The 19,508-nt window shown below is 36.3% G+C and overlaps 4 protein-coding genes across 6 annotated transcripts; 3 read left to right on the forward strand and 1 right to left on the reverse strand.

The window, feature by feature from the left end:
* Nucleotides 1-222: 222 nt before the first annotated feature.
* On the forward strand, nt 223-6,167 carry LOC112454242 (mucolipin-3-like). 3 transcript variants are annotated; one of them, XM_025015520.1, is made up of 4 exons: nt 223-314; nt 392-709; nt 2,690-2,975; nt 3,284-4,741. In XM_025015520.1, exons 2-4 carry the CDS (start codon nt 564-566, stop codon nt 4,739-4,741), a joined length of 1,890 nt encoding a protein of 629 aa, XP_024871288.1. In that variant the 5' UTR covers nt 223-314; nt 392-563. The 3 variants fall into 3 exon arrangements, with proteins under 3 accessions (XP_024871288.1, XP_024871289.1, XP_024871290.1); XM_025015521.1 differs by having other exon boundaries at nt 237-314; nt 429-709; XM_025015522.1 differs by lacking the exon at nt 223-314 and having other exon boundaries at nt 564-709; nt 3,284-6,167.
* Nucleotides 6,168-6,267: 100 nt separating this feature from the next.
* LOC112454243 (kelch-like protein 5) lies at nt 6,268-10,553 on the forward strand. The gene is made up of 10 exons (XM_025015523.1): nt 6,268-7,334; nt 7,731-7,892; nt 8,046-8,359; nt 8,595-8,690; nt 8,764-8,953; nt 9,105-9,329; nt 9,429-9,591; nt 9,764-9,976; nt 10,045-10,216; nt 10,308-10,553. The coding sequence occupies exons 1-10, from the start codon at nt 7,091-7,093 to the stop codon at nt 10,374-10,376; spliced, it is 1,848 nt and encodes a 615-aa protein (XP_024871291.1). The 5' UTR covers nt 6,268-7,090; the 3' UTR covers nt 10,377-10,553.
* A 395-nt stretch (nt 10,554-10,948) lies between these two features.
* Nucleotides 10,949-15,641, forward strand: LOC112454245 (kelch-like protein 5). Its single transcript, XM_025015525.1, has 10 exons — nt 10,949-11,272; nt 11,666-11,827; nt 11,981-12,294; nt 12,512-12,607; nt 12,679-12,868; nt 13,020-13,274; nt 13,861-14,023; nt 14,197-14,403; nt 14,472-14,643; nt 14,735-15,641. Exons 1-10 carry the CDS (start codon nt 11,170-11,172, stop codon nt 14,801-14,803), a joined length of 1,731 nt encoding a protein of 576 aa, XP_024871293.1. The 5' UTR covers nt 10,949-11,169; the 3' UTR covers nt 14,804-15,641.
* Nucleotides 15,642-15,906: 265 nt separating this feature from the next.
* On the reverse strand, nt 15,907-19,093 carry LOC112454251 (protein phosphatase methylesterase 1). The gene is made up of 8 exons (XM_025015537.1): nt 18,593-19,093; nt 18,276-18,468; nt 18,099-18,208; nt 17,050-17,283; nt 16,788-16,853; nt 16,362-16,690; nt 16,136-16,268; nt 15,907-15,981 (listed from the first exon to the last, which is right to left on the reverse strand). Exons 1-8 carry the CDS (start codon nt 18,667-18,669, stop codon nt 15,963-15,965), a joined length of 1,161 nt encoding a protein of 386 aa, XP_024871305.1. The 5' UTR covers nt 18,670-19,093; the 3' UTR covers nt 15,907-15,962.
* Between the last annotated feature and the right edge of the window lie 415 nt (nt 19,094-19,508).

Here is a 19,508-nt window from a genome sequence, read left to right on the forward strand (position 1 = left end):
GAACTATAATAACGTTCCGTGACAACACGATATTATATCCAACGGAAGAACTACAAAGTACTCGAGTCCTTGAGAGTCTCGAGAGAGAGAAGAACGAGAAGTGCGACTTGCGATTGCGAGAGTTGCGACTTGCGTCGCGTCACATCCTCGCCTTCCCTCCGCCGCGCGCGCGCAACCAATCAGCGGCGTCGCTCACTAGAGCGCGCGCGCGCTGCGCGCACAGTCGAGCTCGGTCGTTGCATCGAGGTGGGTGGCGTGCGATGGCTGGTGATTCGACGTCGCTGCGTCTGCTGCTAAATACTCGTCGCGCTCAGGTACGCATTTGTTTAATCTATCGGCGCGATGACGTCAAATACGCGGCACTCATTCCGAACTGAAATCGTCCGCGCAGATCCACGCATGTGAACAGCTGGATGTTTCATCGACAGTTGGAGGGCCGGAGCGACGACGACGAGGACTCCGCGGGATAGGACGCTCGCTTGTTGGGCTTTGTTGACACTTCCACGTGTGCGTACGCTCATCGTTGACTCACTCTTCGATCGTACATCGGAGTTTCACGGAGGATGGAGGCGCGCAAGAGGACCCCCCAGCACGAGGACACCTCGGTCGGGAACAAGCTGCAGAACCGCACCTGGAGCTACGGTAACGACAGCGAGGAGGAAGAGATCGCCAGCGAGAACACATTGCTGAACGAGGCCAGCGAGCAGAGGTTCGTGTAACGCGAGAGTGCTTATCAAAATTGTCAGTCGAACCGAAGACTGTTGTAATTGTATTCGCCACTTATCACGAGCGCTATTAAATTACATTGATAATTAGGTTGATGGCATGTAATAGACTTGGTATTATTGCATTTCTTTGTCTCACAATCGAGTGGACTCTGCTCTGTTATTTTATAATATAAACGTTGATAACATAAAGTCATAATATAAGTTGATATTAGATGCTTTCCATTTACATCAAAACTTAGATAATTCTCACTTGTGACATAATTATGTTTTTATTACTCATTAATTGCCAAAAAGGATAGAACGACGTCACAAGTGAGAATTATCTGAGTTTTGATGTAAATGGAAAGCACATAATATGTAAACAAAGCAACGTTTATATCAGTTATAATTGGAGCTTCCCAGCAAGCGACACAAGTCGACACAAGTGTCGTTTTGTCTTTGTTATTTATTGCCAAAAAAGAAAGATAGAACGACGTTTGTGTCAACTTGTGTCGCTTGTTGGAAAGCTCCCAAAATAAACGTTGCTTTGTTCAGTTTTTTTGACATTTTTGTTTCTACAATCCAAATGCGCGAATATTCCGCGATAAAATTCCTAAGCAATAGCTTGGAAGAAATCACAACCAATTCTACTTCATGTAAGTATTAGAGACAGTTCGAAGAATATACGAGCGGACCATGTAAAATAAAACTATTGCTTATCTGCCACATAATCGTCAACAAAAAACGTAAATAAGAATTTATAAATTGCATCATTTTTTATCACAAAGTATATAATATGTCGTCTATTTTCTTTTACATATATTTTCCTAACAACAATCGTGTTGAAGAAATAAACACGAATCTTGGCATTGAATACAATGCACGTTTAATATCATACAAGTCTTTGTATGTATTTTGATTCTTATACCAAATATAAATGTATTAGATATTTCATATTTATGCTATCGAAATAAGGTATGTTGCAAAATTTGTCTATTTGACATTATTATCGTTAAAAACACATTGTTTTTCAATCAGTAATATTACTGTGCTGATTTCATTGATTCATTATTATAATTAACTTTTATGAATCCAACTTATATTGTTTATTTTGCATTTTTTCTACATTTTTATGCAAATACATTACTGTTAATATTGAATGTGATAAAAATAATTTTTGTTAGTACAAATTAATCATAATTTGATAAACTAAAAGTAATTTCTTATATGACATAATCCTATAATTATGCATTAACATTCAGTAGAAGTTATTATAGTATTGTTAATAACTACTTGCTTGTATGTAATCTATTTAACTTCTAATTCACTAGTCGACGTATTCTCACAGATAAGATAAGTACCAGATATGCACGTTTTTTTATTTAAAGTAATTTATGATCAATCAACAAAAAATCACTATCTACAATAACTGACATATGTTTTACCATGCTGCGCCTACGTGAATACCTATAATCTCTGCTTAAATACATGTTATCACATTTTCAAGTATTATATTATACCATTTTTACCATACTCGGAAATGTCGTCATTATCACAAACTAGATATTTTTATCAAGAGTGCCTTAGCTTTGCATACGAGATTAATTGAATTTTCTGTGAATAGAAAAAAATCTTTATATTTATTTCTGTATATCAGTTACAAAAATGTAAGGCGGATGAAGAAGGAAAAAAGAAGTCAATAACAACTAGTGGAAATCAGTAATATAAATAAATATCTAAACTAATGTATGATATTATTACTAAGATTAAATATAATTAAAAATTCTTTTCGACAAAAACTATTATCTACATCTTATTACAAAAAAAATATAACAGAAAATTACAAATTATTAGAAAACAATATTTATTATAACAGAATTTTACTCATGATTTAATATAATAAGCTCTGATATTATATTTAGAAAGTTTCATGGAAATGCTATATGAAATAATAAATGTAAAATGTATTTTATGTATTATAGGCAAAATCATTCTACGCCACTGGAATGCAAGACTTGCCCAATTGTGACGTTTGCGGAGGACAAAATGCGGCGCAAACTGCGATTCTTCTTTATGAATCCGGTCGAAAAGTGGCAAGCGAAACGACGTTTCCCTTACAAGTTTGTCGTCCAGGTTATCAAGATCATCCTTGTAACCGTACAGCTCTGTTTATTCGCACACAGCAATTATATGCACGTAAATTACACTTGGGACAACCGAATCACGTTCTCCCATCTTTTTTTAATGGGATGGGAATCTGCTCAAGAGGTATGCAAGTTGATTGCATTTCATTCATATATTCATAAATCTAGATGTTTATTTTTTAATGCTTTCTAACAGAAGATGAGAATAACATGAAAGATACTTCAATAATATAATTTATCATATAACTCGAAATAGTTTTAGAAGCTTAAATAATTACTATATTTTCATCACTTTGTGTCTTAATTCGTAACGCCTAGATAGATTATGGCGAAATAAGAAATTATCCCATTTGAATTGATATTTTTCTTTCTTTTTTATTATATCAAATGGTAAGCATAAATGTAAACTTATGGCGCTCGTAAATGCTTCAGGTACCTGCATATCCACCTGCGACAGGACCGTTGGCTATCTACAAGCGAAGCGATTTTTACGATACTATCGATTACGCTCTACACAGTTATTACAACGTTGACGACGCTATCGGCTCGTACTCCTACATTGCCGAAGACAATTCGGTCGGTCCTGTAGCCCTATGTCTTTATCAGTATAAGGAGGGCATCATATTCGGTTTCAATGAGAGCTACGTGTTTGACAGCGAGATTGTGGAAACATGCATGAACGTCAGTCTCGAGACCTTCAACACGTTTAACTCGTCGCACAATCTTCTGCAGGACAGAAATATTGACGTCAATTTCTCCGCGCTGGTACGCGCCCATCTCAAATTTGCTCTAAAGACTGTAAATCTGAAAGCGGCCGGACCAATGACGCCACCCGATTGTTACCGTTTCAACATCAAGATCATCTTTGACAACCGTGATTTCGATGGACAGATGCTGCTCTCGTTAGACGCTGACGCTAGGAAGTTGCAATGCAAAGGTGATACCCGTTACATCACGGACAATCGCATCGAATCGGCGCTAAGGACTCTGCTAAATTTACTTGTCATACTGATCTGTACGATTTCTCTACTGTTGTGCTCGCGAGCGATATACAGAGCACAGTTACTGAAGTTCGAGACTATTAACTTCTTCAAGAAAACGTACGGGACAACGCTAAGCCTCGAAGGTCGACTGGAATTCTTGAACCTCTGGTACATCATGATCATTATCAACGATCTACTTATTATCATCGGTACCGTCATAAAGGAACAAATTGAACGGAAGCACTCCGAGAGTGATCACTGGAATATTTGCAGCATATTTCTCGGAACCGGAAACCTGCTTGTGTGGTTCGGTGTGTTGCGCTATCTTGGCTTCTTCAAGACGTACAACGTTGTCATTCTAACTCTGAAGAAAGCGACACCGAAGGTGGCAAGATTCTTGATATGCGCGGTTCTCATTTACGCCGGTTTCACATTCTGCGGCTGGCTGGTGCTCGGTCCATATAATATGAAGTTTCGCTCCCTCGCGACCACCTCTGAGTGCTTGTTTGCGTTAATCAACGGCGATGACATGTTCGCCACGTTTTCCATCACGTCTTCCAAATCGGCTGTGTTATGGTGGTACTCTAGAATCTATTTATATTCGTTCATCTCGCTGTACATTTACGTTGTTCTAAGTCTGTTTATTTCTGTGATAATGGACGCGTACGACACGATCAAGATCTATTATCGCGAAGGTTTCCCGAAGAACGACCTGCAGACGTTTATAGCTCCATGCACAGATGAGGCATCAAGCGGCATCTTCAGGGACGACTCCGAGAGAAGCAACTTGACAGAGTTGTTTGATCGGTTCTGTTGTTGTCGGAAAAGGCCCTTTTACGGATCATTTTCAGAGTCGGACTCCTCAACTAAATCCGAGCAAGTATGCGGCGGAGCCATCTGCGTCTAGCGCGTTAACGAAGAACACCTGGAGGTGTTACGGTGCTATGGATACGCGGTACGACATTAAGTCGGTTGCATCAATATCCTCAGTTTAGTCAATTTACAATTTTTCTTGCCTTGATTTGAATTTCAATAAAGAAAAGTTAATTGTATACAATATTTCGTTACACTATACTCGGCTTTTTTTTATGTAATTGGTACATATTGTATCTTTATAAAGAAAATTATAATTACTAGAAAAAATGTAACAATCTTTAAAAATTCTTTAAAAATAAGAAGCTTCTCTTTTATAAAGTAAAAATGAATATTTTTTATCGTTAATGTAGTTGGGATCTTTCTTAAGTATTAAAACATAGATTATCGAGTAACATTCAGGAAGAAAGTTGGTTGTAATTGAATGTTGGTGCAATCGGATCGATGAAGTATTTTCATGAACATTTATAATATTGGTAGTAAATTTATTCGACAATCGCGACACATTTATGCAACGCGAGACATTTCTGTTACTGCCATCTAAGTTTAATTTATGTAATATTTTACAAAAACATTTATTATAATAGTACGATTATATTAGGGTCCCCTTTTATTTTGATTTTTAATAGATATAAAATAATTGGTTGCTACAGAAAAAGCAAAATTAAATAATTTTCTACTGAATGCTTCCTAACAGTTCATTAACTTCCAACACATTGACTGAGTCATTTTTTCAACATGTTAAAAATACGTAAAATAAGTGTCGCAAAGCATAAACAAACGCGACAAAAAAAAGAGCGTTGAGCGGAACCTCTAAATTGTTAACCGATGCAAAGTAAGGCCAAAAATTTGTGTACAGTATTTCATCGAAAAAATTCTTGTACATTTGCATGTATGATATGATTACATATTTATTATTGTACTTCGTAACCGTAAATATGTCTTACACTTTCAGAACCCATGTAGAATTTATGTAACATACATTGCTCTTGCGATAGATATAATATTAATAAATAATAGTCTTGAAAGAAGTAAAGTAGGTGATTAGAAATCTCATACAAGAGTTGCAGCTTAATTGTTACGTAGACCAATTCAGTGTTATGTACCAAAGTTATAAAAAGAATATTGAATATATAATTTAAGTAAAAATTACCCAAGTGATTAAACTGTGTGTATGTATATATACATATATACGTACACACATACACGTACACATGTATATCAAGCACAACTATAAGCTTATTCCACATAAAATTGATGTCATAGTAATATCGAATATTATAAATCATCCAATTAATAAATTACATGATTATAATGGCCATAGTTCTGATGTATATGTGTGTGTACTGTATTAAAAATCTTTATATCAAGCGTAAGATAAACTTGCACAAAAGTAACTTTATGCATAGAAATATATTTATATTTACATTGAAGTACAATAAACGTCATTTTTTCTAATATCTGTTGTAAACGTCTCTACTTTTTGTATCTGTGTATTTATGTCTTAGATATAAAATTAGAAAAATACTTTTATTTAATTTTTTAAAGCGAGAAATATTGTGCTCCATCGGATTATATATATATTAATAAATGTAAGAATTATTTATTTTAACAGGTCACTGTGATCAACTTTGATTAGCATTAGTCATGCTTAAAATCTTTTTCACTTGTAAGAAAAGGGTGACTAAAAAGTGTGACATGCAGTCTATATAAATAAAGGAATCAGGTGACCAGAAATGATCTTTCAAGGTTCCCAGTGCAGTGACAAAGAGAATGCAGTTTAAACTAGTCGGCATAATGTTATGAACAATAAAAATCAATAAATCTAGTTTCAAGTCCGATGAACATTTGCGTAAAACTCATGTTTAATAAATGAACGGCCCCGTTCCCAATACATTCTACCTTCCAACGCAAAGTATCTGTAGTGTGTATGTACAGATATGTAACACACGCAGCTATGTATGCCAATGTATGCACGTGTGGTCGTGTGTGGCGTGTGAAAAGGAGAGAGTAGGTGTCAAAGTGAAAAAAAAGGAGTAGGTCGATGCAGTATATGCAGCTCCATGCTGGGCTTTCGCTACCACCACGCTCTGTATATCCGCCTGGCTCTTTGTTTATTCTCCGCACGACGTACGGGCGTCGCGCAGCGAACAACGAGAGGCTCGAGGTTCGATGCGGCTGGTAGGAACGGCAGTCAGTGCCGAGCAGTGCCGAGTGCGCTGACCCGTAGGACAGGCTGGACGGGTAGCGATGGTCGTTGACCGCGGTTGAACGCGATCCATTGTTTACATCGCGCATCTCGGCGCATCCTGACGAACTCGCGCCGGGCGCCGTCTCCCCGTTGGCAATCTCGCCGCAACAAAGGACCGCAACGCGGCCGCGAATGAACATGTCGAGAGCAGCGGGAAGCTCTCCCGCGAGAGCGGCGAACAAAGGCGAGCAGCAGCAGCAGCAACAGCAGCAGCAGCAGGAATTCCCGCTGGGCCTGGATAAAGACGCCAGCGAGCACAGCATCTCCAGCATGATGTCATGCGTGTCTATCTCGCCGAAGCACGCGGAAAGTAGCCTCCGAATTATGGAGAGTTATCTGCACAAGCAACAGCTGACAGACGTCACGCTGATCGCGGGTGAGTGTATGTACCCGTCCTTCCGTACCGGGCTCCGGGGTGCTTTTTGTTTTGATAACCACGCATCTATGTGTCAACTGTCAATTGGACTTGTAATGATTCAGATGATAATGGTTAATCAAATGTTTTAATTAATAAAAACGAGGAGAGTTATTATTTTATCCCAATATTTTTACATAAAATGTGCATTTTCATATATATTTTTATGTATATTTTTATGTATAATATCAAGATTCAAAGAGAAATTCTTTTTATTATTAAAAGTTTTTAACCAGTAAAAATTTAAGAGAGAGTATATTTTGTACACAACATATTGGAAATATTCTTCGCACTCGATGAACTTGTGACATCCCGTTTTCTCATATTTTTTTTCTCTGTTCTGTGCTTTTTTCTTAGGAAATAAGCGTGTCCCAGCTCATCGATTAGTACTCAGTGCTGGCTCTGAATACTTTGCTGCCATGTTCACAAGCTCTCTGCGAGAGTCGGCACAAAATGAAATAGAATTAATGGATGTTGATGGAGATGCTTTATGGGCTTTGGTTCTATATTGCTATACAGGTAATTCTGCTTGAGAAAATATGTTTAATGTAAGAAAACATTTCACAAATATTAACGTTACGATAAAGGCATTTGCAGATATTTTTTCTTAAGCCGTTCTTTTGTTAATTTTTGAATTTCTTATCAATTCTTAATGTTTTTGTACACTTGCAGGTTGCATAGAATTGCAGGAAGATAGCGTAGAGACTCTACTTGCAACAGCATGTTTGTTACAATTGAATCCAGTTATTAAAGCGTGCTGTCAATTTCTCGTCAAACAACTTCACCCTAGCAACTGTCTGGGCATACGGATGTTCGCCGATACGCAGGGTTGTTCGGAATTGCTTGAATACGCACACGCATACACTACCAAACATTTCATGGAAGTTACAAAAAATCAAGAATTCTTACTGCTATCTGCCAATGAAGTTGCAAAGTTACTTGAATCTGAGGATCTTAATGTTCCTTCAGAAGAAACTATCTTTCATGTAAGACAACTGTTTGTTGAGCGAACCAACAATATGAATAATAATTATATAAACAATATTTATATGAAATATTAAGAAGGAGATGTTATCATAGCTATAAGTTTTTTATACTATTGATCACGAATATACAAATACGTATTTCTATAATTGCTTGAGCAAGTATTTCATACAAATGCAATTAAAATATCTAAGCTGAGATACAGAATAAATAGAATCGTTATCATTATTGTTTCAGGCTCTAGTGACTTGGCTGGAACACGATCCGGAAAACAGGAGCAAAGATGCCAGTAAATTATTAGGTTTAGTCAAATTACCATTGCTATCACCCGCGGTAAGTTCATCGACAGCTCAATTTTTTCACTCGACAGAATTTGTGCATTAGCTCAACTAATAAATCAAAACAGTTTATAGCTGACAATATTGAGAGTAACGAAATGTTCAAAGACCAAAGAATGGCGCAGGAATTAGTAATGGAAGCATTGAAGTATCATTTGCTGCCTGAGCGAAGACCTTTGCTTCAAACAGGCAGAACAAAACCCAGAAAAGCCACTGTGGGTACGTTGTTAGCTGTCGGAGGGATGGACGCCAATAAAGGTAATTTATTATATCCAAAATGAATTATTTAATATTAATCGCATAACTGATAATTAATCGATCACGATTAATGTAAAGAAAATATATTATGCCAATATTGTCGCACTATTTTACTTTTTGCAAGCGAAATAATTTGCAAACTACTTTCTAGGTGCAACATCTATAGATGCATTTTCATTACGCGATAATGCTTGGAGATCTTTAGCAGCCATGAGCAGTAGAAGATTACAATTTGGCGCAGTGGTAGTCGATAAAAAATTGATTGTCGCGGGCGGTAGAGACGGTTTAAAAACATTGAACACAGTAGAATGCTTCGATTTCTCCACTCTTACGTGGAGCACTTTACCACCTATGAATGTTCATCGACACGGATTAGGTATGTGCAAATGCATGAGAATTTGCAAAATTAATGTGCAGTTGATTTCATTTATTCATAATCAAACCCTAGCAAATACGTTATAATATTCTTTCTCAGGAGTGGCAGTCTTAGGTGGACCTTTATATGCTGTTGGTGGTCACGACGGTTGGAGTTTTCTTGATGCAGTAGAGAGATGGGATCCGGCAACACGTCAGTGGAGTTCAATATGTCCTATGTCCATACAAAGATCTACAGTCGGTGTAGCTGTGTTAAATGATAAGTCAGTCTTTACAGATAAATTATTAAATTTATATGTCATATCTGTTTTCAACCATTTTAATTTCCTTTTTAGTACGTGTCTTCGTATAAATATTATTTTATTAACTTTAAATTTTATTAAATATTGAATTTTTTAAAATAAATTTGATATTAAATTTTTTATGATGTTTTAGATTGTACGCTGTAGGAGGAAGAGATATCAGTTCCTGCTTAAATACAGTAGAATGTTACGATCCGCACACGAACAAATGGACACCGTGCGCTCCTATGTCGAAGAGACGAGGCGGCGTAGGCGTAGGAGTAGTGAATGATTGCCTTTATGCACTCGGTGGTCACGACGCTCCAGCTAGCAATCCCAATGCTAGCAGATTCGATTGTGTAGAAAGGTATAAAGCCGCTGTTACATTATATGTTAAAACTTTCAAGTTATATATAATGCGATGTAACAATATAGATATGATCCTAAAACCGATACGTGGACTATGGTTGCGCCAATGAGTGTGCCCCGGGATGCAGTTGGTGTGTGCGTATTAGGTGACCGACTTATGGCCGTGGGAGGATACGACGGCCAACAATATCTCACACTAGTGGAAGCCTACGATCCACATCTCAACGAATGGGAACCTGTGAGTGTATAAACTATTCCTGTAATTGAATATGGTAAATAGAAATAATTATAAATGTATTTTGTAAACTTAAACCTTTTTATGTTTATAGGTTGCTCCTCTTAAGGCTGGCCGTGCGGGACCCTGTGTTGTTGTAAAAAATTTAACCAATAACATGTAGATTATTTTTACTAAACGATCAGTAATTGGACTTGCTAATTATGCAATTTATATTTGTAATGATTTAGGTGTTTCAGAAATATGACAGAATCTGCTCTCTTGTAATATTGCATGCATGTTAAATTAATTACATTGTTATTTTCTGAAACAATTTTAGATAATTTACATTTAAATAAGTATTATATTTCTTCTATATTTCTTAGCATGTAACAATTTTTATAGAATTTTTACATTTTCGTACTGTATTGAAAAAATTTCAACCATTGTAACTATGAAACATTAAATTTGGCACTTGTTTGTACATGATAATAATGATTAGTTACTTTAAATCCCAAGTGGAACATAAGGTCTCCTATAAGGTTTCAGTAATCGCTTTAAATTCAGATGTACTGGGTGATTAGCCCACAGCACCTTGGCATGGTGACAAATAGGAGATACACCTGTCAATTTTTAGCTATATTTTGGACCAATGCATACGTTTCAAATTCGCGCACTTTTGTCTGCGCGTGCGACCACGGAGCATGCGCATGTGGCAACAGAGCATTCAGCATGCACATGTGGTCGGCCGCCGGGCAATTCGCTCAACGTGCGGGGGGCAGTTCGGACGTGTTTTGTCCAGTAGGAAAATTTTTCTAACCTGAGAGTCGTCAACTTTAACGCTAAATATTTCGCTTCGCAGAGCAGACCGCCGCATTTTTCTGCCAGATTCTTTCGTTTCGTGTCAAAACTTGTCGAATGAGCATAATTTTATTGATATTCGAGGTGCAGTGCGTACTCAAAATAATTTCCCCACAATGTCATGCGTGTCCATCTCGCCCGAGCACGCGGAAAGCAGCCTCCGAATTATGGAGAGTTATCTGCACAAGCAACAGCTGACAGACGTCACGCTGATCGCGGGTGAGTGTACCCGCCCTTTCCCGGACTCCGGGATGCTTTTTGTTTTGATAACAACAGCATCTATGTGTCAACTGTCAATTGGACTTAGATGATAATGGTTAATCAAATGTTTTAATTAATAAAAACGAGGAGAGTTATTATTTTATCCCAATGTTTGCATAAAATGTGCATTTTCATGTATAATTTTATGTATATTTTTATGTATAATCAAGATTCAAAGAGAGAAATTCTTTATATTATTCAAAGTTGTTATTCAAAGTTTTTAACCAGTAAAAATTGAAGAGAGACTATATTTTGTACACATCACATATTGAAAATATTCTTCGCACTCGATGAACTTGTGACACATCCCATATTTCTTATATTTTTTTCTCTGTTCTGTACTTTTCTTAGGAAATAAGCGTGTCCCAGCTCATCGATTAGTACTCAGTGCTGGCTCTGAATATTTTGCTGCCATGTTCACAAGCTCTCTGCGAGAGTCGGCACAAAATGAAATAGAATTAATGGATGTTGATGGAGATGCTTTATGGGCTTTGGTTCTATATTGTTATACAGGTAATTCTGCTTGAGAAAATATGTTTAATGTAAGAAAACATTTCACAAATATTAACGTTACGATAAAGGCATTTGCAGATATTTTTTCTTAAGCCGTTCTTTTGTTAATTTTTGAATTTCTTATCAATTCTTAATGTTTTTGTACACTTGCAGGTTGCATAGAATTGCAGGAAGATAGCGTAGAGACTCTACTTGTAACATCATGTTTGTTACAATTGAATCCAGTTATTAAAGCGTGTTGTCAGTTTCTCGTCAAACAACTTCACCCAAGCAACTGTCTGGGTATACGGATGTTCGCCGATACGCAGGGTTGTTCGGAATTGCTTGAATACGCACACGCATACACTACCAAACATTTCATGGAAGTTACAAAAAATCAAGAATTCTTACTGCTATCTGCCAATGAAGTTGCAAAGTTACTTGAATCTGAGAATCTTAATGTTCCTTCAGAAGAAACTATCTTTCATGTAAGACAACTGTTTGTTGAGCGAACCAATTTATATGAAATATTAAGAAAGAGATGTTATCATAGCGATAAGTTTTTTATAGCTATACTATTGATCATAAATATACAAATATATATTTCTATAATTGCTTAAGCAAATATTTCATACAAATGCAATTAAAATACCTAACCTGAGATACAGAATAAACAGAATCGTTATTGTTTTATTATTATTCCAGGCTCTAGTGACTTGGCTGGAACACGATCCAGAAAACAGGAGCAAAGATGCCAGTAAATTATTAGGTTTAGTCAAATTACCATTGCTATCACCCGCGGTAAGTTCATCGACAGCTCAATTTTTTCACTCTACAGAACTTGTGCATTAGCACTAAATAAATCAAAACAGTTCATAGCTGACAATATTGAGAATAACGAATTGTTCAAAGACCAAAGAATGGTGCAGGAATTAGTAATGGAAGCATTTAAGTATCATTTGCTGCCTGAGCGAATATCTTTGCTTCAAACAGGCAGACCGAAATCCAGAAAAGCCATTCTGGGTACGTTGTTAGCTATCGGAAGGGTACACGCCAAGGAAGGTAATTTATTATATCTAAAATGAATTATTTAATATTAATCGCATAACTGATAATTAATCGATCGCGATTAATGTAAAGAAAATATGTTATGCCAATATTGTCGCACTATTTTAGTTTTTCCAAACGAAATAATTTGCAACGTACTTTCTAGATGCATCATCTGTAGAGGCATTTTCATTACACGATAATGCCTGGCGATCTCTAGATGAATTTCGCGATAAACCCTGGTCATCTGAATCACTCAAAAGCCGAAGATGTCAATTTGGCGCAGTAGTAGTCGATAAAAAATTGATTTTTGTGGGTGGTAAAGACGGTTCAGAAACATTGAACAGAGTAGAATGCTTCGATTTCTCCACTCTTACGTGGAGCACTCTACCACCTATGAATGTTCATCGACAAGGATTAGGTATGTGCAAATGCATGAGAATTTGCAAAATTAAGGCTCCTGGATGGTCAGCCGAGAACTCTGCGTTGACGGTGGCGACGTACCGTCGCGGCAGAAATAAGAACTCTTTCCAATGGAGAATTCTGTCCTTTGTGACATGTTGACAACCTATTTTGTTGTGCATGCTATTTCTTTATTATTCTCTCTGCGCTTGTGTTCTAACGTTTAACGTATTCGTGAAAGTCGTAAAATTGACCGAAAAGTAAGATTTGCATGCGGAAGGAACGTTTTCACCTCCTTTCGATAGTCGTTAAACGGCTGTTTTTCCCGTATGTTTAGGCTTCGTTTTATGGCTGTTTGTTTATTGTCGAGGGAAAAGGGTAGTTTTCGGTCAATTTCGGAAGTGTTCTGAAACGATCTATAGTGATGTTTTATTGAAATGTCTTTTTATTTGAAAATGGCATGCACAACAAAATTGGGTGTTTTCCTCGTCTCGATAGTAATAATCCAATATGGCCGCGGTGACCATCCAGGAGCCTTAATGTGCAATTTATTTCATTTATTCATAATCAAACCCTGGCAAATACGTTATAATATTCTTTCTCAGGAGTGGCAGTCTTAGGTGGATTTTTATATGCTGTTGGTGGTCACGACGGTCGTTGTTTTCTTAATGCGGTAGAGAGATGGGATCCGGGAACAAGTCAGTGGAGTTCAATATGTCCTATGTCCGTACAAAGATGTGGAGTCGGTGTAGCTGTGTTAAATGATAAGTAAGTCTTTACAGATAAATTATTAAATTTATATGTCATATCTGTTTTAAATCATTTTAATGTCCTTTTTAGTACGTGTCTTCGTATAAATATTATTTTATTAACTTTAAATTTTATTAAATATTAAATTTTTTTAAAATAAATTTGATATTAAATTTTTTATCATGTTTTAGATTGTATGCCGTAGGAGGAGGAAATAGCAGTTCCTGCCTCAGTACAGTAGAATGTTACGATCCGCACACGAACAAATGGACACCGTGCGCACCTATGTCAAAGAGACGATGCTGGGTAGGCGTAGGAGTAGTGAATGGTTGTCTTTATGCACTCGGTGGTTACGACGCTCCAGCTAACAATGCTAGCATATTGGAATGTGTAGAAAGGTATAACGCCGCTGTTACATTATATGTTAAAACTTTCAAGTTATATATAATGCGATGTAACAATATAGATATGATCCTAAAACCGATACGTGGACTATGGTTGCGCCAATGAGTGTGCCCCGGAGTGAAGTTGGTGTGTGCGTATTAGGTGACCGACTTATGGCCGTGGGAGGACACAACGGCCGACAAAGTCTCACACTAGTGGAAGCCTACGATCCACATCTCAACGAATGGGAACCTGTGAGTGTATAAACTATTCCTGTAATTGAATATGGTAAATAGGAATAATTGTAAATGTATTTTGTAAACTTAAACATGTTTATGTTTGCAGGTTGCTCCTCTTAAGGCTGGCCGTGTGGAACCGTGTGTTGTTGTAAAAAATTTAACTAATAACATGTAGATTATTCTTACTAAACAATCAGTAATTGGACTTGCTAATTATGCAATTTATATTTGTAATAACATGTGATTTAGGTGTATTGAAAAAATTTCAACCATTAATTGTAACTATCAAACATTATATTTGGCACTTATTTGTACATGATGATAATGATTAGTTCCTTTAAATCCTAAGTGGGACATAAGGTCTCCTATGAGGTTTCAGTAAGTCGCTTTAAATTCAGATGTACGGGGGGTGATTAGCCCACAGCACCTTGGCATTGTGACAAATAGGAGATACACCTATCAATTTTCAGCTATATTTTGGACCAATGATTTAATGTCTTTTCGAAAGGCAAGTCCTCCCCCTCTTCGTTAATTTCTCATGCGAAAGGGCAGTTTAGAATATTAAAATTCCCATGATCACAGAATGGACTCGAGCCCAGATTTTTATGATTACAATCTGGCGCTTTACCAATAGACTACACTGCTACCTTTATTGGTATACATAATACCTCGATTTTATATAAATTTTTAGTGTAATTAATAATTGACAATGTTGAAATTTGTCCATCATATTAATCCACAGATGTCTGTTGTCTATGAAGTAGATATTTGTGGTGGACGGAGATCTGCGCGAAACGGACGAGTTTTCGATCCATCCATATTCTCTCATTGAACAGAGTATAGAATACAAGTACAACAATTTTTAATAAAATATAGATATACATATACATACATATAAACATGTTTCCTCTCATAAAAGTAACATTGTTTTTCATAAATGTCTATATTATTTTTTATAATAAATCATATGTAATAAATTGTATCCAGTTATATTAAAAATGATTGATAAATCAAGAGTGCTAGAGAGAAACAGGAAAAAAATTAATATTGAAGATATAAATACTTCGAGTGATTGCGATGTCTGTGCGTGAGATTATACTGACAAGAAAAATCAAAATTTAATAAACTTGAAGTTTGTTAAAGGAAGAATATATACATACATAAGAACAAATTTATTTTTCTCATCAAGATAAATATCTTTATTTACACATGTATGATATATATTTCTATATTTGGTGGTTATAATCTCTTGAAATAAATAAAATTATTATTAACTAATTAAAAGAAAACCACATTATTTTATTCGTTTACATTACAACTGTTTAATTCTCTTCTTAACAAGCCAGAAAAGTCCTGAAACAATCATAAATTATATAGTTTTCACAAAATTAGAAACAAAAATCGTAAAATCATGGAAAATATAGAAACTATGAATTTTACAATCATCACAATGTCAATATTGATGAAATTGCAGTGAATGCGAAGATAGAGGACCACTTTAGCTTACCGTGGAAAATCTGACGCTGGTTCTGCGAATTTGTGCCTGACCATAAACGTAGCAATAGCTTCCGCTACTTTATCCGGGACGTCTTCATGAACAGCGTGCCCACAAGCGGGCAATACTTGCATTTGGAATTTACCTATTTTCATGGGAAAGCAAGGAATTATTTTATTAAAATATTACACAAAAATTATGCATCGTCAAGACATCGTCAGCATTGAAAATTATATACCTTGCATTTGTCCTACAGTGAGTTCGCGATCTAATCTATCGACTCCAGCTAACAACAACATTTTCGGTGCAGAGACATTCAAGAATGCCGTCGATAAACCCTTAAACCAGCTGAACCAATGCTGTTCCGTTTTTGCCAAATCTATTCTCCAGACATACTTTCTATTAGTAGTGACAGCAGAAGACGCAGGTGGCGGCGGTGGCATGCTGGCTGACTCTTCCTCTTGGATAATATCATCTCGCGGTATAACTGGTTCTGGATTAGATTCAGTGTTGTATTGGGTTGGCACTGAGTCAATATCATGAGTTGCTAATTTGCCAGTTTCAATGCTGAAATGGCACGTGTGTTGCATATGACTCGATTTATTTTAATATCAATATAAAAGTATTATAAAAGCCTAAGTATCCTCCTTAAGAACTCACTAACTTCTTTATCTGCCCAGGAACCGAAACCTTTGCCGATTGTAGATTCCGAATTTGTCCGCCACGAACGCTGAAAACATTAATTAAAACTTGTTTAATTCTATTTGGAAACTTTATTTTGTCTATATATAAAAATGAAGTGACTAAAGAACTAAATTATCATTAAGAATCAAATTAAGTTACTTTCAAGTAGCAAAAAAATTGTTTAAAAAGCACACTTGTTACGATACAATAATAAATGTATTAAAAGCATAAGAAATACTAACCACCACTCTATAGCCTGAGGTATGGTGCTGAAACTAGACGGCCGGGATCTTAAGAAACTTTGCATAGAGGCTAATGCATCCATTGCCGTGCCCTCTACGACGTCTATAACTCCTAATCCATATAAATTTGGAATTAGCGGAGCTGCTCTTACAGCTATCGCACCACCCATGCTATGACCGACAAGAATTATTGGAACATCATGTGCAATTGCATCTATAACAGCTGCAACATCCCTGGATGAGAAAAAAATTTATCAAAGGTGGCAAAGATATAAGATTTTATATCAACTGATCAAATGATATACTTAAAAAATGAAAAAATTTTTATGAGCCGCGTTATAGATATGTACAACCTTACAAACTTTTTTATATATTTAAAGAAAGTTTTTAACAAATTTATCATTAAGATTAATCCTTAAATACACAATTTTTTGTAGAACTCTATTTTTTAAATAAATAATGACTGATTAAGGAATTCTAAAAAAAGATATTTAAAAAATTCTTTACTGAGTTGAACCCTCTCAAGGAAAGGGAAAAAAGGGTCAAAAAAGATCATTTACGGATATACAAAACCACGTGTTTGAACTTCATAAGGAAAAGTACACAAAGCAGCAAAAAATTGCTTCCCATATATGCAAAGCTGTACATTTAAAGGTGCCATTTTACATTGACGCTCGACGCTTATTTTCAGCGAGCAAAAATCTTCAAAAATAATATATATATATACATATATATATATATATATATATATATAAAATAGGCTTCAAAATACGTAAAATATTAATTATTTTCAAGTAGTAATATTTTACGAATATATAAAATATAAATATTATTTCTGAAGATTTTTGCTCACTGAAAATGAGCGTCGAGCCGATCGAGTGTCAACGTAAAAAGGCACCTTAGGGGTTGAAATACGTTCTGAAAAGCGCTATATAACCCAAAGGCAGGGTTGAAGGTGCTTTGCTCCTTCCCAAAGAAGCAGAAACCAAAAAAAAGAAATACGTTCTGAAATTAAGGTGCAAAAAAAATTTAATGTACATTTTACTTACGATGCTAAAGTATCTGCCGACAAGTCCTCATCCTCCGTGGTGTGAGTGTCTCCGTGACCCCTAAGATCAATAGCCATGACTCTGCATAACACCATTGTCATAATCGATTTCTAAAATTCATAACGCGGATTAATCTCTTTCCCAGCATGTTTATTGGCAATCGTAGACGATACTCACTGTAAGTTCTGCCCATGTTAAACCACTGAAACCACCACCGTGTAACAAAACTAACAACGGCCCCTCCGTGCCCTTGATGTAAACGTGAAAAACATTCTCTCCCACCGGCACATCCTTGGAATGATCGAAGTACGAATTCCACTGCACCGGCTCGTAGTCCCTCCTTCGTTGGGCTCCCCTCGACTTACCAAGTCTTTAAAAAAAAAGAGAGAGAGAGAGAAAAGACATTTTTGTGTATTGATTTCACAGCAACTTTCTTCGACTTATTAATCTAAAATCCCATGATGATTTTTTTCATGGAGGGAGGTCACACGAACCTGGAGTTCAACGCCGAGAAGTTGACCGTCGACGGTGGTAATTTGGATTTCAAAATTGACTTTTGAAGGGCAGACATGTTAACGTGTCGCAGACGTCGGTGATGCCGTCGTGTCGGGAACGCTTTTCGCACTCGCCTTCGGTCGCAGTCATATATGCAAAGGAAGGAGCACTTCGCGATGCACGGTCGCGCGTATATACGAGAGGCAGAAAAAAGAAGCGTGAGAAGCGTACGACGTACGACGTTAACGGGCCCGCCGGTGAAAGGAACGGTCGAGGACACGAGACTCAACACTATCGCACGACGCACGTCGACGCGAACGGAGCACAAATGGCGGAAACGAGTTTTTTTTTTCTATTCTTTCTCCCCCTTTTCCTTATTATTTCTCCTAAATGTTACACTCGATCCTACGACTTTCGGTAAAACTGATTCTACCTCGAGCAACAGCATCACCGAGCTTTCTTAAATTATTTCTTGAATAAACGTCAATATACGCAATATACATTAGTAGACGAAGACTTTTTCCGATGAGTTTTGGAACGCCTTAAAAATCCCGCGTTTCAGTACGATCACTACGATCCGAAACTCCGTCAAGGTCCGAGGAGGGAAGTGTTTATAACCTTTCTACCTGCGAGAAAGAAAGAAAATATACAATTTTTATATATGTTTGAGATCATTTTCTTTGTTACAAGACCTCAAGATTAATTAATTTATTTTCTATTAATACTATTATCAGGCTATCGAAGTTTGACATTTAGCATTTAACATATCTTGATCAAATTTCTCACTCTCTGGGGCAATTATATAAATTAAATCGATAACAATTCGTATAGCGGTTGGGAAAAATTAAGCTAAATTAAAATTTTAATATATATATTATATATATATTCAAATTTCAATTTAGCTTAATTTTATAT

The sequence above is a fragment of the Temnothorax curvispinosus genome, unplaced genomic scaffold (assembly GCF_003070985.1).
Source record: "Temnothorax curvispinosus isolate PA1 unplaced genomic scaffold, ASM307098v1 QBEX01004937.1, whole genome shotgun sequence".
NCBI lineage: Eukaryota > Metazoa > Arthropoda > Insecta > Hymenoptera > Formicidae > Temnothorax > Temnothorax curvispinosus.

What these genes read in the sequence shown, in the direction of transcription:
- LOC112454243 (XM_025015523.1), top strand. Translation starts at nt 7,091, where the DNA reads ATGAACATGTCGAGAGCAGCGGGAAGCTCTCCCGCGAGAGCGGCGAAC. An exon ending in CAGAAGAAACTATCTTTCAT is followed by an intron (nt 8,360 to 8,594) that starts GTAAGACAACTG and finishes TTATTGTTTCAG; the next exon opens with GCTCTAGTGACTTGGCTGGA. An exon ending in TGTTCATCGACACGGATTAG is followed by an intron (nt 9,330 to 9,428) that starts GTATGTGCAAAT and finishes ATTCTTTCTCAG; the next exon opens with GAGTGGCAGTCTTAGGTGGA.
- LOC112454242 (XM_025015520.1), top strand. Translation starts at nt 564, where the DNA reads ATGGAGGCGCGCAAGAGGACCCCCCAGCACGAGGACACCTCGGTCGGG. An exon ending in AACGAGGCCAGCGAGCAGAG is followed by an intron (nt 710 to 2,689) that starts GTTCGTGTAACG and finishes TATGTATTATAG; the next exon opens with GCAAAATCATTCTACGCCAC. An exon ending in GATGGGAATCTGCTCAAGAG is followed by an intron (nt 2,976 to 3,283) that starts GTATGCAAGTTG and finishes TAAATGCTTCAG; the next exon opens with GTACCTGCATATCCACCTGC.
- LOC112454245 (XM_025015525.1), top strand. Translation starts at nt 11,170, where the DNA reads ATGTCATGCGTGTCCATCTCGCCCGAGCACGCGGAAAGCAGCCTCCGA. An exon ending in GGTTCTATATTGTTATACAG is followed by an intron (nt 11,828 to 11,980) that starts GTAATTCTGCTT and finishes GTACACTTGCAG; the next exon opens with GTTGCATAGAATTGCAGGAA. An exon ending in CAGAAGAAACTATCTTTCAT is followed by an intron (nt 12,295 to 12,511) that starts GTAAGACAACTG and finishes TTATTATTCCAG; the next exon opens with GCTCTAGTGACTTGGCTGGA.
- LOC112454251 (XM_025015537.1), bottom strand. Translation starts at nt 18,669, where the DNA reads ATGTCTGCCCTTCAAAAGTCAATTTTGAAATCCAAATTACCACCGTCG. An exon ending in CCTCAGGCTATAGAGTGGTG is followed by an intron (nt 16,854 to 17,049) that starts GTTAGTATTTCT and finishes TAATGTTTTCAG; the next exon opens with CGTTCGTGGCGGACAAATTC. An exon ending in CACTGTAGGACAAATGCAAG is followed by an intron (nt 16,269 to 16,361) that starts GTATATAATTTT and finishes CCATGAAAATAG; the next exon opens with GTAAATTCCAAATGCAAGTA.